The sequence below is a fragment of the Drosophila subpulchrella genome, chromosome 2L (assembly GCF_014743375.2).
Source record: "Drosophila subpulchrella strain 33 F10 #4 breed RU33 chromosome 2L, RU_Dsub_v1.1 Primary Assembly, whole genome shotgun sequence".
NCBI classification, from domain to species: Eukaryota; Metazoa; Arthropoda; class Insecta; order Diptera; family Drosophilidae; genus Drosophila; species Drosophila subpulchrella.
The window spans coordinates 7,776,806-7,789,736 of NC_050610.1; the positions used below are offsets into that span (position 1 = coordinate 7,776,806).

The 12,931-nt window shown below is 42.1% G+C and overlaps 4 protein-coding genes across 7 annotated transcripts; 1 reads left to right on the forward strand and 3 right to left on the reverse strand.

The window, feature by feature from the left end:
* The first annotated feature begins 468 nt into the window (after window positions 1-468).
* LOC119546630 (ethanolaminephosphotransferase 1) lies at window positions 469-4,753 on the forward strand. Of its 4 annotated transcripts, none has more exons than XR_005219181.1 (9): window positions 469-952; window positions 2,442-2,510; window positions 2,568-2,754; window positions 2,826-3,082; window positions 3,148-3,302; window positions 3,369-3,549; window positions 3,614-3,823; window positions 3,921-4,243; window positions 4,519-4,753. XR_005219181.1 is itself a non-coding variant. In XM_037853070.1 (9 exons), exons 1-9 carry the CDS (start codon window positions 896-898, stop codon window positions 4,603-4,605), a joined length of 1,245 nt encoding a protein of 414 aa, XP_037708998.1. In that variant the 5' UTR covers window positions 469-895; the 3' UTR covers window positions 4,606-4,753. The 4 variants fall into 4 exon arrangements, 3 of the variants coding, with proteins under 3 accessions (XP_037708998.1, XP_037708997.1, XP_037708999.1); XM_037853070.1 differs by having other exon boundaries at window positions 3,921-3,962; XM_037853069.1 differs by having other exon boundaries at window positions 3,921-4,753.
* Window positions 4,754-4,917: 164 nt separating this feature from the next.
* On the reverse strand, window positions 4,918-8,110 carry LOC119546629 (bromodomain-containing protein 7). Its single transcript, XM_037853068.1, has 4 exons — window positions 7,942-8,110; window positions 7,075-7,697; window positions 5,345-7,010; window positions 4,918-5,279 (listed from the first exon to the last, which is right to left on the reverse strand). Exons 1-4 carry the CDS (start codon window positions 7,997-7,999, stop codon window positions 5,041-5,043), a joined length of 2,586 nt encoding a protein of 861 aa, XP_037708996.1. The 5' UTR covers window positions 8,000-8,110; the 3' UTR covers window positions 4,918-5,040.
* Window positions 8,111-8,488: 378 nt separating this feature from the next.
* On the reverse strand, window positions 8,489-10,060 carry LOC119548288. Its single transcript, XM_037855454.1, has 2 exons — window positions 9,666-10,060; window positions 8,489-9,231 (listed from the first exon to the last, which is right to left on the reverse strand). Exons 1-2 carry the CDS (start codon window positions 9,880-9,882, stop codon window positions 8,579-8,581), a joined length of 870 nt encoding a protein of 289 aa, XP_037711382.1. The 5' UTR covers window positions 9,883-10,060; the 3' UTR covers window positions 8,489-8,578.
* A 151-nt stretch (window positions 10,061-10,211) lies between these two features.
* LOC119548287 (uricase) lies at window positions 10,212-11,697 on the reverse strand. Its single transcript, XM_037855453.1, has 2 exons — window positions 11,087-11,697; window positions 10,212-10,768 (listed from the first exon to the last, which is right to left on the reverse strand). The coding sequence occupies exons 1-2, from the start codon at window positions 11,694-11,696 to the stop codon at window positions 10,284-10,286; spliced, it is 1,095 nt and encodes a 364-aa protein (XP_037711381.1). The 5' UTR covers window position 11,697; the 3' UTR covers window positions 10,212-10,283.
* Between the last annotated feature and the right edge of the window lie 1,234 nt (window positions 11,698-12,931).

Genomic DNA, 12,931 nt, shown 5'->3' on the forward strand with positions numbered 1-12,931 from the left:
TTCTATTGCTTCTCAATACTTTTTAAGAACATTTATAAATTCCGAATCTCAAAAGTTTAGCTTTGACGTTCCAATAGAACAATAGGCAAAGAAATATAAACTCAGAAATTGGAAAGGAATCTTTTGAAAACTAAAATTCTGAAAGTATCTAATTTTTTTTGATAATCCTATTATTATTATTGCAAAAATAAAATCTACATACATACATCGAATTTGTGAAAAAATTTATATAAAAAATGTTTTTATATAATTTACTAAATATGATATGGTAACATCTTTTCGAAAATAGGTTTCTGGATGGGTATATCAGAGGATTGGAGTCGAACAATCCCGTATCAGTCTGAAAAATGCCCAACTGCCATCTCTGGTGCTGTGCGCACTGGGATTTGTTTTTGTGGAACCCAAGTTGCAGTCGGCGTCGTGAATTAAGCGCTAGGTCTTCAGGCCTGATAAGTCCACAGTTCCCATTCAGACGCCGGCCCGTCCGGAATATATATTCTCTATTTTTGGGCAGTACGTCTGCGTGCTCGTCTCCGTCCGGTTCTTCTTCTTTGCCAGTTATACGAGTGCAAGAGTAACTGTTGTTTGCGTGTTGCGTGCAAGAGAGCGGACAAAGCGATTATTTAATTTACCCGCATTCCGCCTTTTAGCGGGGGCCATCGTGTGAACGAATCCGAAAATCGCATATCTGTGTAGATCCGCAGATGTTATACAATATGCCGGAGTAAACCATCTGACCCATACAAAGGTCAAGCCGATACGCGCTAATCTGACTTCCGATCCAAGTGCAAACTCCCCCCGTCTCCCTCGTGCCGCCTCTTTCCCTGTTATCATCTTTCACTAACTAGTGGAACAGCAAAAACATATTAGAAAAGTACAAAATACAATTTACAAAATGGGTTGCATGCGCTATTTGTCGGAGGCTCATTTGAGGGGCTTCGAGCGCTACAAGGTGAGTTCTTCAATAAAGGGGGTACGGACTTTTAGACAAGGCCCTCGATGGGTTGGGTGGTAAAAATCAATGTCCCAATTGGGGAACCCACTCCCCTACTTTAGTAAATTCTTATTTGTTGTAAATAAAGCTCCGGAATGACATAATCTACATTATCGATTTAACCCATTTTCTCTGAATTTTTCGATTACAACCCAGAAAACTTCTAAAGTTTAAATTGGGTCGACTGCTTGAAACACTCAGCAGATCTTCAAACTGTTATCGGGGTGTGGAAAGTCAAATGACTCTATTTAAATAAATAGTCTTTTTTTTACTTATGACCATTTGCTATCTTTCAACAGTGAGGTAGATTAGTTTTAGTGGGTTCTTCCAAAATATAGTCACAGATTAACTAATACTGTTATAGCTAAAAAGTGTCTAATTCCACGTAATTTACGTTAATTAGTAGTCATAACCTAATTAAAAAGTTTTTAAAATTTTTTTTTTAATGTTTAGTTTAATAAAGTCATTTTTTATTATAAATGTTCATGCTCGTGAATCACAAAAATAAATTTTTTGTACACCCGGAGAAATTTGTAGACATATTGAAGTTCATTTAATAAATTATTCTTTGCTAATTCCAAAAATGTCAATCAAATAATATTTTAAACTTTAATACAAGATGTTAAGTACAAGGTCTAGATTTTTGTTCTTATCTAATCTGCAAACATTGATCCGATCCCGATTAAGGCAAACATTTCTCAATGTGTAAAAACCCCGTCTTATCGGACTACGATTCATTCTAGTTCCGGTTGGTTCGCCGACCAGATTAGTCTACATTTAAATCCATGCCGACCAATTAATCCCGTTTACTGTGTCGAAATTTTTAATGATTATTTTTACTTGTGTATGTCATCAATTAGGTGATAATCAGGCTAGCTTGAACTATCAAAATTTGTAGTGAATATTTTTACTAGTGTATGTCATCAATTAGGTGATAATCAGGCTAAACAAATGTTTCGCAAACGTTCGTTAGAAGGAGGCATTGAACTGTCACGGATTCAAGAGCTGAAGCTTTCGATAGATAGTGCGTATTCGGTGGAGGGGTTGGAGTTGGTTACTATCAAAAGTGGAATTTGTACTTGTAATGATTACAAAATCCAGAGACAATGGAATAAAGACGGGGCAAAGTATGGGCGTTAAGAACTTGTACTAACAAGTTTTAAGTCGTCAGTATAATGAAAATTCAACAAAACGATAGTGAGAGTACTTTTCAAGGTACTTTCTTAGGTATGAAGTGATATCTTATCAAATCTCATTTAAACGATAGCTCTACCCTGTGATTATGAGTTTTGGTCTGGTTTACGATTTCATAAACGCTTTTTGTACAGGCAACTCAAATTTAATGAGTTTTATGTTATAGATTGACAGAAATTATCAGTGCGTGGAATAGAGTTATATTAAAGGTCAATCGGTGATTTAAATCAATATCTTGTTATTTATTCCGTAGTACAGCAGTATAGACACGAGTTTCCTCAGTGTCTATGTGATGCACCCATTGTGGAACTACTTGGTGAAGGTAATATATAATAACTTCTTGGCATATGTACATATAAAGTGAAATTAAATATTCCAGTTTGTTCCCAAATGGCTGGCGCCCAACGTTCTGACGTTCGTGGGGTTTCTTATGACTGTCGTCAACTTTATCCTGATAGCTTACTACGACTGGAGTTTTGATGCCGCAAATTCAGAGAATGGCAACACTGTACCCGCTTGGGTGTGGACAGTGGCGGCCATAAACATACTCATTTATTATAATTTGGGTGAGATTTGAAAGAGATTAATGTAAATTGAACAACACTTCATAACTATAAAAATCTCCTTTAATTATTAGATGGCATGGATGGCAAGCAGGCTCGAAGAACTGGAACGAGTGGACCTTTGGGAGAGCTATTTGACCACGGATTGGACTCTTATTCAGCTGCACTGATACCCATTTACCTGTTCTCCCTTTTCGGCTCACACGATTTGCCACCAATTCGTATGTTCTTCGTGATCTGGAACGTCTTTCTGAACTTCTATTTAACGCATGTGGAGAAGTACAACACTGGAGTTATGTTCTTGCCCTGGGGCTATGACTTTACCATGTGGGTAAGTGAAGACAATATATCTTTTAGGTACATTGCAAATTAATTACCATTTCTTATTCACGTCAGGGAGTAAGTGGGATGCTATTTCTGGCAACAGTCTTTGGACCTGAGATATATCGCTTCGACATTTATGGTTTTACAATGGCCAACATGTTTGAGTTTGTTCTTATTGGTTCTGGAATGGTCAGCAGTCATCCGATTATCGCCAGAAATATCTACCTGTGAGTTTTTGTCCTCAATTCTTAACTGTTCAGCTTCGGATTTTAAATTATATCCATTTGTTTCAGTTCCTATAAAAACAAGACTGGAAAAATGCGACCCATGTGGGAGATGCTGCGTCCATTTTTCGCGTTCGTCTGGCTTTTTGTAATCACTCTTATCTGGTCGTTCTTCTCTCGAAATAATGTGATTAATCTGGAGCCACGAATCCTATGGATACTCTATGGCACGATATTCTCAAACATTGCAGTAAGTACTATTGAGATTTTAAAGTGGTAAATAATTAAAAATTCTGCTGTATTGGATTTCAAAGTGCCGGTTAATAGTAGCCCAAATGTCGGACATGCGATGTGATGCCTTCAATGTGCTCATGTGGCCACTGGCCGCCACCGTGGGAGTTTGCTGTTTTCCCTATTACGAGAAGGTCTTTGACACAGATCTCACGCCGGATATCGAACGATGGATACTCGAGGGTCTCACCATTTTCTCAACATTAGCCCACTGGCACTACGGCTACGGCGTGGTAAGTTTACCATTCTTTTAACAGTTTGAGAAATATAAATAAAAGTAAAATGTGCATGTAGAACATTTTTTAATAACCCATCATTAACTATTTTCAGGTATCGGAGATGTGCGACCACTTCCAGATTCGCTGCTTCAAAGTAAGAACATCTAGCAGCCAATCGGGCTCAGATTCAACTCAAAAACTTCTACAGAACAATAACAAAATCAAAACGTTGAAAAGCCATTGAAATCGCCCACTAACCAAAATCACATCAAAAACGGGGACAACCAATATCAACCATCTTGTGATATAAAGTATATATATATATATATAAACGGGTTCCAAAACATTTAGCCCTGCCTAATGTCTAGGTTCTAAGTGGTCCATACTCAAATCAAAAAACTAAACCGATACTCGCCCCACGCGGTTTCTAATGTGGTAAAGTCCATACGAAGATATTATGTAATCAAAATCCTAATCATAGGCTAAGAACCTAATCGTACTTAACTGTAGGATACGCCTAGCCTAAGTGCATGAAGAGAGCTATTGTCAAAGACAGATATAACCAGCATGTTAATGATAAATGGCAGCGCTAACTGCATGATCCGATAAGTATTATGTGCCTGGAGACAGCTACTGAATGAAGTTGCTCAACTATGATAATGCAAAGTGTATGTTCACTGTACCGCCCATCGTATTGTAATTTTCTGTAGATCACTAAACCGCCTGTTGCCGCTGAGGACGAGTTGAAGGAGGTTGTGGAAGACCCCAAGCCCTCGGAAGACGTCGAAGAAGTCTAGCACTGGCCTGTTCTTCTGCAATTGTGTTGTGTTTAAACCTTAAATCGTTACATAGGTACAGTTAAGACAAATCGAAAGTGTTTAGGCTTAAGTTCGAAATTGAAACGAGAATATAATTGTTAGTGCTAAAGAAAGTTCACTGAATTAATATTTGATCATTTTAAGATCAAGACCTCTTAATAATTGCAATAAAAGTTATCCTTTGCAGTACTGCTAACTACTTAAACAAGAAAGTTATTAATTAGGCGTCGTAAAATAACGATTTTATTTAAGATTTAAGATCTACACAATTCCCCAATAGCAAGACCTGGATTTTAGTATTATCTTACAATTTATTTAGAATGCAACTGCCATGGGATATATGAAAATAATTTAGAGAAATTTAATTATCTTACATTATAAACATAGCACGCGTCATGGAGATATCCCGATCCCCTAGTTCAGCAGCAGCTGGGCGACGATGCTGTTGTCATCTGCCGGATTCGTAGGGTGTAGGCCGGATCCGCTTTCGAGGAACTCGCGCAGCTCGTTCTCCAGATCTCCACCGCCATGCTGCTCATCGGACTCGTCGATCTCCATGGCCACCGGTTGCAACTGGGGAAGGGCCACCGGCTGTTGTAGCAGCTCGGGCAGTTGGACGCGTGGAGAAACCGGCCGAGGTGGCGGCAGGCCAGCTGGGGTAAAAAGGAGTTCAATTAATTTATATAAAATAAACTATTACTTTTGCATATTGACATACCATAGGACATGCCCATGGCCTTCCGTAAGGCATAGGGATCGGCAATAGCAGAAGGCGGCAGCTTCTTTGCCAGTTCACTGATCTGCTGCGTCAGTTGCTGGGCGGTTTGGGCCTCCTCCTGACCAGCGGGCTGCACCAGTCCCAGGTGATTCGGCAAAGGCTGTGACAAACGATCGTGCTGGGTTACTCGCAGCTTTTCGATGAGAGTCAAATTTTGACTGAGATGCTCGTGCATTCGTCGGTTGAGCTCGAAATTCTTCATTTCCGCCTCTATGCCGTCCAAAAAGCTCACATCGATGCCAAGATCGCCGAGAGATTGCAATCGCTTGAAATCCACAGCGGTGTTTTTGTATTTCTCGTACTCTTGCTCGATTTGTTCTGAGGTTTCCTGCGGGCAAGGGGTTTCCTTCTCCTGCTCAAAGCACTTTGAAATCTCGCGTTGCTCGTACGAATGCAGCTGCATGTTGTAGAGTTCATCCAGGGATTTGCTGTGTTCGCCGTTAGTGAGGATATCCAGCAAACCATTGGCAATGGTTGTCCCATAGCTAGAGTCCTTGGTGAACTGAAGAATACTCTCAGCATATTCCGCACTGGAGGCATCACCATACGTACGTAAGACCAATTGAGTTTCCTCGGCACTCAGAGTGGAAAAGCGGGAATCAAAAGTGGGCGCAAAGCTGGCAAAGGCTCCGTAGCTTAGGGGCTTCACTGTCTTCATGGCGTTCCTTTTGTCAGCCTGTCGCACCTGTAGCTGAGTGCTTCCCGTTTGCAGTTTGCCCACCAGATCGCCAATGGTTACTACCCTTTCGGGACCCTCGTTCTCCTCCTTTATCAGAAGATTCAGAGTGGTACTGCCATCCTTCGATTGACGCAGGAAACCCATCTTTCGCGCATTTTTCTTGGCATTGACCCTCTGCTTGGCCTGTTGCGCCGCATTTTGAACTTGCGCCAGAATCTCCTCCCCCGTCAAATCGTCTACATAAGGCTCGAAATGGGTTTTGGGCGCATTCTCCAAACGCCGCACTCGCTTGCGCTCCTCCTCCTCCAGTTGGGCAGGAGTGGGTGGCTCTTCCGCTCCAGTTGAAGCTCCTTCGTCCGCCGAATCATGAGTTTCCCGTGACATATCGTTAGAACTCAATTCAAAGCCAAGTTCCTTAGCAGTGAGCTCTCTCATGTACCCCGAAAGTGGCTTCAGGCTCCTCATTAAGTTCTCCGGTTGCAGGTGCTTCATACCGACTTGAAGCAGACGTTTGGCTGCCTTGTTATAAACCGTGTCCACATGGTTGTACTTGATGGCATTCTCACACATCAGTTTGAAGTCATCACTGAACTCGGTTAAAGCGGCATACTCGTGGTCATCGATCTTCTGTCGCATGGTGGAGAAGTCCATGGGTTTGCTAATTATCGAGGAGTAACCGGGCGCCATGTCATCGGTGACCGGCCATGCGAAGAACTGGTGGGGATCCCGCTTTTCTAGGAAGCGCAGCAGGTGCTCCAGCAGCTTGTTCAACGGCGATTTCTGTTGCTTTAGCTTAAGCACACAACTCCGGGGTTCCCTTCCCGACTCACTGGAACTGCTAGGGGTCTTTGGTGCCTCCAGAGCCTTGGGTGTAAGGGCATTCAGGGAGTTGGCTCCCCCAGGCGTTGAGGGAGAAGGTATCAAGAGCTGAATGGCATATGATATATTAATTAATTTGGGACTTAGGTTCACTTAAGATGGAGTAACTCACGTCGGGCAGTGGCTTGGTGGGACTGCTGCCCACCATTCCCAAAGAGGAGGATTGCAACGACGAGGAGTTTGGCGAGGAACCCATCAGGATATCCTCCAGCTTCCGCGGTGCAATGGGCTTGGACACCGGACAGTTGGACGGAGAGTTGTCCGTGGTGATGCCGGCGAAGAACAGAATATTCTCCGGCAGCGGCTGTGACTGATCGTCGTCCATGAAGCTGAAGCCATCCTGACTGGAATCTGGATCGACGGCCGGCGGAGCCACCGAGGGTGGGGCGAAACCACTGCAGGCAGCATCGTCGGCACCGGGCACTACATCGTCATCAGATCCAGCGTCCCGATGGCGATCCCTGCTCCGGTGACGCTTCTCCTTGTGGTGCTTGTGCTTCTTCTCGCGATCCTTCTTCTTCTTCTTTTTCTTCGACTTCTTGTGCCGCTCCCGGTGGCCCTGGTGGTCCTGGAGCTCCTCGGGAACGGGCGACATCATGGCCTCGGCTGCTGTGGGCGGTCCTCCGTCAACCATTGGTGAATTGGCACTGTACTCTGGCGTGGCATTAGATCCCACCTTGAGGATGAGCTTCAGACCTCGCTGCAGCTGAGCCGGATCCTGATGCTGACTGTATTCTATATAATAGGGAAAAAAATCAGGATTAGTACAATTTGCTCGCAAATAAATATAATACTTAAAATGTATGTAAAAAACAATATAAAAAAAATGTCATTTCCCTAAGCATTCGTTTTTAGGTTTATCTTTGTTCACCACCTTTTTCTCAGTGTATACATGCTCAACAACAAGCGGCAAAACGTAAGAGCGAGATGGCATGTGCCAGCGGGGGCTCACGTAGACGAATCACTATCTTGAACCTACCTTCATATTTCTCGCGTCGCTCCGATTTGTTTTTCTTGTGCTTTTTGGAGGAGCCCATCTTAGGCTCCCAAATGTTGTAAAATTAGGCGAACCGGTGAAAATTGTAGGTAAAAAAACGAAAAACAAAAATCCGGTGGCAAAAGACAGACGCCATGAGCTGTGTGACCGTTTTTACTCTCGCCCAGAATACCATAGCGCCTTGCAAAAGGCGATATCAGCGGGATGAAATACAACACTGGTCGATAAGTTATCGTAATGCCCAGCCCTGAATATAGATTATGAATTGATACCGTTAAGAATTCATAATATAATGTTAACTATTAAATTATAATGCAATTCGTATCGTATGATTTTTAATAGTGACTATTTTAAAAGTAGTATTTTTACCAGCTAATTTATTAAAATTAAAATTCTAAATATTAAAGAATAAAATTAATGTTTACCCTTACATTTAAACTTTTAAATTCAACTAATCTTGTATTAATATAAATTTTATTTACATATCTAGGACCTCGTTCAAAGCGATGATATAATAAAGCTATAAAACTTTTCTAAATTTTTTTTAATATCAGTTTAATTGTAATTTTTATTATAAATCATATCGTATTTTTATAATTGGCTCCTTGTAACTTGGCGTTTAACGAACTCGACGCTTGAGGATGGGTGCCTTGTTGGCCAGGGTGCTCTGTCGGTTCATCGGAATGGCGTTGGACCTGATCTTTCGTTTGACACCAGAGCGGCGACGGGTCGGGGTCATCGTGCTTTGGGGGGTCCTCTGCTGGACAACCGTGTTCTGGGGATTGGCCTTTTGAAGATTCGCCTTCTGGGTGGCACTGAAGAGGGTGCGCGTGGAGTTCAGGCTCTGCATGGAAGTGTCCAACTTGGTGCGAATCCTGTCCAGGTCAGCCCGCATCCGCTGAATATCCAGGGCTATGGTCCGCCGATCCCTTTGCAACTTCTTGTGCTGCTGCAGCATGGTCTCCAGCACAGTCTTCTGCTGGATAACCTCTCGAATTCGATGATGCTGATCGGAGCCCTTGGAACCCTTCGACCTATGGTTCACAATGGCCTTGATTGCCGCCAGTGACTTGTCATTGCTTTTGTGTGCCATCCCGTGGGCGCTGCCCTTCGAGGAGTTGGCACCGCCCTTTATGCGTCCCGACTTGTTGCGTTTCGGATGTTTGTATACTACTTTCGATGGTAATGGTGGGGCTACTCCTGGAGTTATGGTCGGAATCGCGGCTACGGGCAACGGCACCTTTGGCCGAGGTCTTCGAGGTGATCGAACCGCTAAGGAGAAAGCGAATCTTTAATATTTTTCTAAAAAAAATTTTTACGAAGGGGTTACTTCAGTCGTTTCAGAAAGTAAGAAGAGTTTTCCAGTCTTCAATTTTTTTTAAAAGGATTAAAAAAATAAGGCCATTTCTGGTATAAAAAAAATGTGGATGTTATATAAATTTAAATAAGTCGGGGGTAGACCATTATCTTTCCTTTACTTAGAATTTCAGTCAGATTACCTAAAATGTTTAACCAACTCCAGCGTAGTTTATTTTTAAAGATTACTAAGACTTTTTTATTTTAAAAAATTTTGGTTCGTACATCCTCTATTTTCCGATTTAAAATTATTAAAAAGTAGTTGTAATTACTTAAAGTTGTAGAAAATATGCTAGGAAAATCTTTTATTTTTTCGAGCTCTTTTGGATATTCTGTAATTAAAAGCTTACACTTCATGGTCGAGTGAATCCTTGCCACCATATTGTCGTAAGTCTTCTGGGTGTCGGGCATCAGGTGGCGACCTGGCATCTGGGTCGATCTCAGCGAGGCCTTGATCCTGTCCCTCCTGGCCAGCTGCGACAGCCTGGACTTCTCAGGATCCTCCTGCTCCCAGTCCTTCCGCAGCTGGGTGGTCAGGATGTGGTGCAAGGCCAGTCGATTGGTCATGGTTACGCTCTTGAAGCTAGTGGGTCTTAGCTAATTTCGAATTTAGATAGCGAATTTAGATTGCCAAAATGGTTAAAAGAGAGATCGTAGAATTTTTTTTACCAACAATGCCTCATTTTAGGATTTTAAAATAGTTTTATGATTTTTTTGATAATTTTAGCTAAGGTAATGTTGATCCTGAAAATGTTTAGCTAAATTGAGCTCATTATTTTTAATTTTTTTTTTTTTTGCTAGGATGCAAGAATATTACATGATTTAACAGATTATACACATTTTTTTAATCAACATAACTAATTTGTTTTTATTTCAATATGCATACATCTTCAAAATTTCAAATTCTATAAATATTTTATTAATTTTAATGCAATTTCGATTGAGACTAACTAATTCATAGATCGGAGTTAGAGGTGGCTATTGATGTTCTTCCTGGCCAACTGGGCATAGATAGTGCCATGTGGCTTGTCCACCGGGATGAAAACTTCGTTATTATCGCCTGGAACGATTTTCTGGAACGGCTTCGTATCGAAGTTGAAGTAATGCTTGTTCGGCATCGTCATCGATACGACCGACACCTGCGGCAGGACATCCAGGACCTCTCTTTCGCTCAGATACAAGGTGTGCTGAACGGAGGGCGAGGACACGCCCACCTGCGGATCGCCGGCAAAGTTGCGGAGGATTATGTTTTTGACCGTCTGCCAGGCCTTCAAGAAGTCCAAGCTTTCGGTGTCGGAATATTCCCAGGAGGAGTCAATCACAGTGCTAAAAATTCGATCGTATTGATCCGGCAGAGATCTGAACTCATCGTTCACGAAGTTTACAAACGAAGACTGGGTCGTCTTCAGGACTCGGAGACCCTTGATTCCAGTGATGACGGTTTGTTTGGGATCTGCAAGGTTTTGAATGGGTGAGTTTTGAGGTCAAATTTTTGACTTAAGACTAAGATAAAATTTTTTTTGTAATGTTCTTACAACTTTTCTTATACCTACAATACCTATAACATTTTGTTATATTCTCTAAATCATTGTGTTAGATGTGCTACATTCAGATGTTTAGTTAATCGTTAAATCCCATTTTCGAACTATGACCACTGAATTTGGTTTTTTCGACCCGTAAATAGACAAAAAAAAGACATACTTATATGGTATCAAAATTAAATTCTTGGTTTCAAAATATTATTTAACTGATAAGGTACTTCATTACTAACCTGACCTCCTCACAACCACGTCGCAGTAGTGCAGAGCGGTGGGTGTGAAAATAAAAGCGTGATTGTGCTGTGATCGGTCGTCGATCGAACTGAAGTCGCAGCTACCCGCGGTTCCCTTCTCACATTTGCCATTAATGGTGGTCCTGGTCTCATCCTGGCAAACCCGCTGCCAGGGATAGGCCTCCACATGCACATGGGCCTCCTCCACATGGGAGTACTTGTTGATAAAGTGCTTGGCCAGGAGAAGGGCAAACTTTTCGGGACTCTCGATGCCGTGCTTCTTGGCCAATAGATATACGGTATTCTTTTGCGAATCGGTGGCCACAATGTCCGAGTTGTTGCCCTGGTAGTAATCTTTTTTGCTGTACAGCTTCAGGTGAGTGCCCACTTCGAATTCCTGGATGGTGTGCACGGGTCCCTTGCGACTGACATGCAGAACCTTAACCGCATCCTTGCCGTATCCGTGATCGGTGATCTCGTACTGATAGGGTTTATCATGACCATCCATGCCGGGTGACATCTTTTGGCTCTGGGTCAGCACATTTGGCTGTCTGAGAGGTGTTGCAAACATTCTGACTGCAATCACTGTAACTTTGATACTGATGGCCATTCCAGTTCCGCTCCCTCTTTTTATATCAGAATAATCTGAATAACATCACGAATGTAATTGCACTTAGATATCTCATAAAGAGATTTCGTAGAAAGCTCAGGAAATCATATATCATCACTCTCACATCGAGTATTAGAGGCCTTACCGCCATTATGACTAGTTGCACAGATAATATGTGTTTGGTGCCAAGTACACATGACCAGGTCTCACCAATTTCTTTACTATCTACAACTCTTATTTTCTGGCTAAAGCCACCTAAAAATATTGTCAATAGAAGCTGCTGTCTTTCAGCGTATTGGCTTAGTGATAAGCCACTTTAAGCCAAAACCAACTTAGTCAGCAGATCTCTGAAGAAGAGATATTCGGGTATAATTTCAAAAGCTGTTTATTTGTTTGACACGGTTTTTATATGCACTTGCGCTCCCACGACCGAAAAATTGTTGTATTTCATTGTTGGCAAGTTATGTAAGTTCCGTTTGTGGTTATTGGCTTAAGCTAAACTGAGTAAAGGAAATGAGGTGTCATTTGTCAAGCGAGAGTTTTATTAAGAGATAATACCAAATATATGTCTTTTTATACCCGTTACTCGTAGAGTAAAAGGGTATACTAGATTCGTCGGAAAGTATGTAACAGGCAGAAGGAAGCGTTTCCGACCCCATAAAGTATATATATTCTTGATCAGGATCACTAGCCGAGTCGATCTAGCCATGTCCGTCTGTCCGTCTGTCCGTCTGTCCGTCTGTCCGTCTGTCCGGATGAACGCTGAGATCTTGGAAACTATGAGAGCTAGGCTATTGAGATTTGGCGAGCAGATTCCTGAGCTTCTTACGCAGCGCAAGTTTGTTTCAGTAGAGTGCCACGCCCACTCTAACGCCCACAAACCGCCCAAAACTGTGGCTTCTACAGTTTTGATGCTAGAGTAAAAATTTAAACTGAAATGAATTGTTCTCATCAATACCTATCGATTGACCCAAAAAAAAGTTTGCCACGCCCACTTTAACGCCCACAAACCGCCTACAAACTTCAAAAAATCGTAAATATGAACGCGGATATCTCGGAAACTATCAAAGATAGAGTATTGGGATTTCAGATTTAGATTCCGTAGCCTTGTACGCAGCGCAAGTTTGTTATGCGAATATGCCACGCCCACTCTAACGCCCACAAACCGCCCAAGCCTGTGGCGTCCACAATTTTTATGCTAGATTAAAAATTTTAACTGAAATGTATTGGTCTCG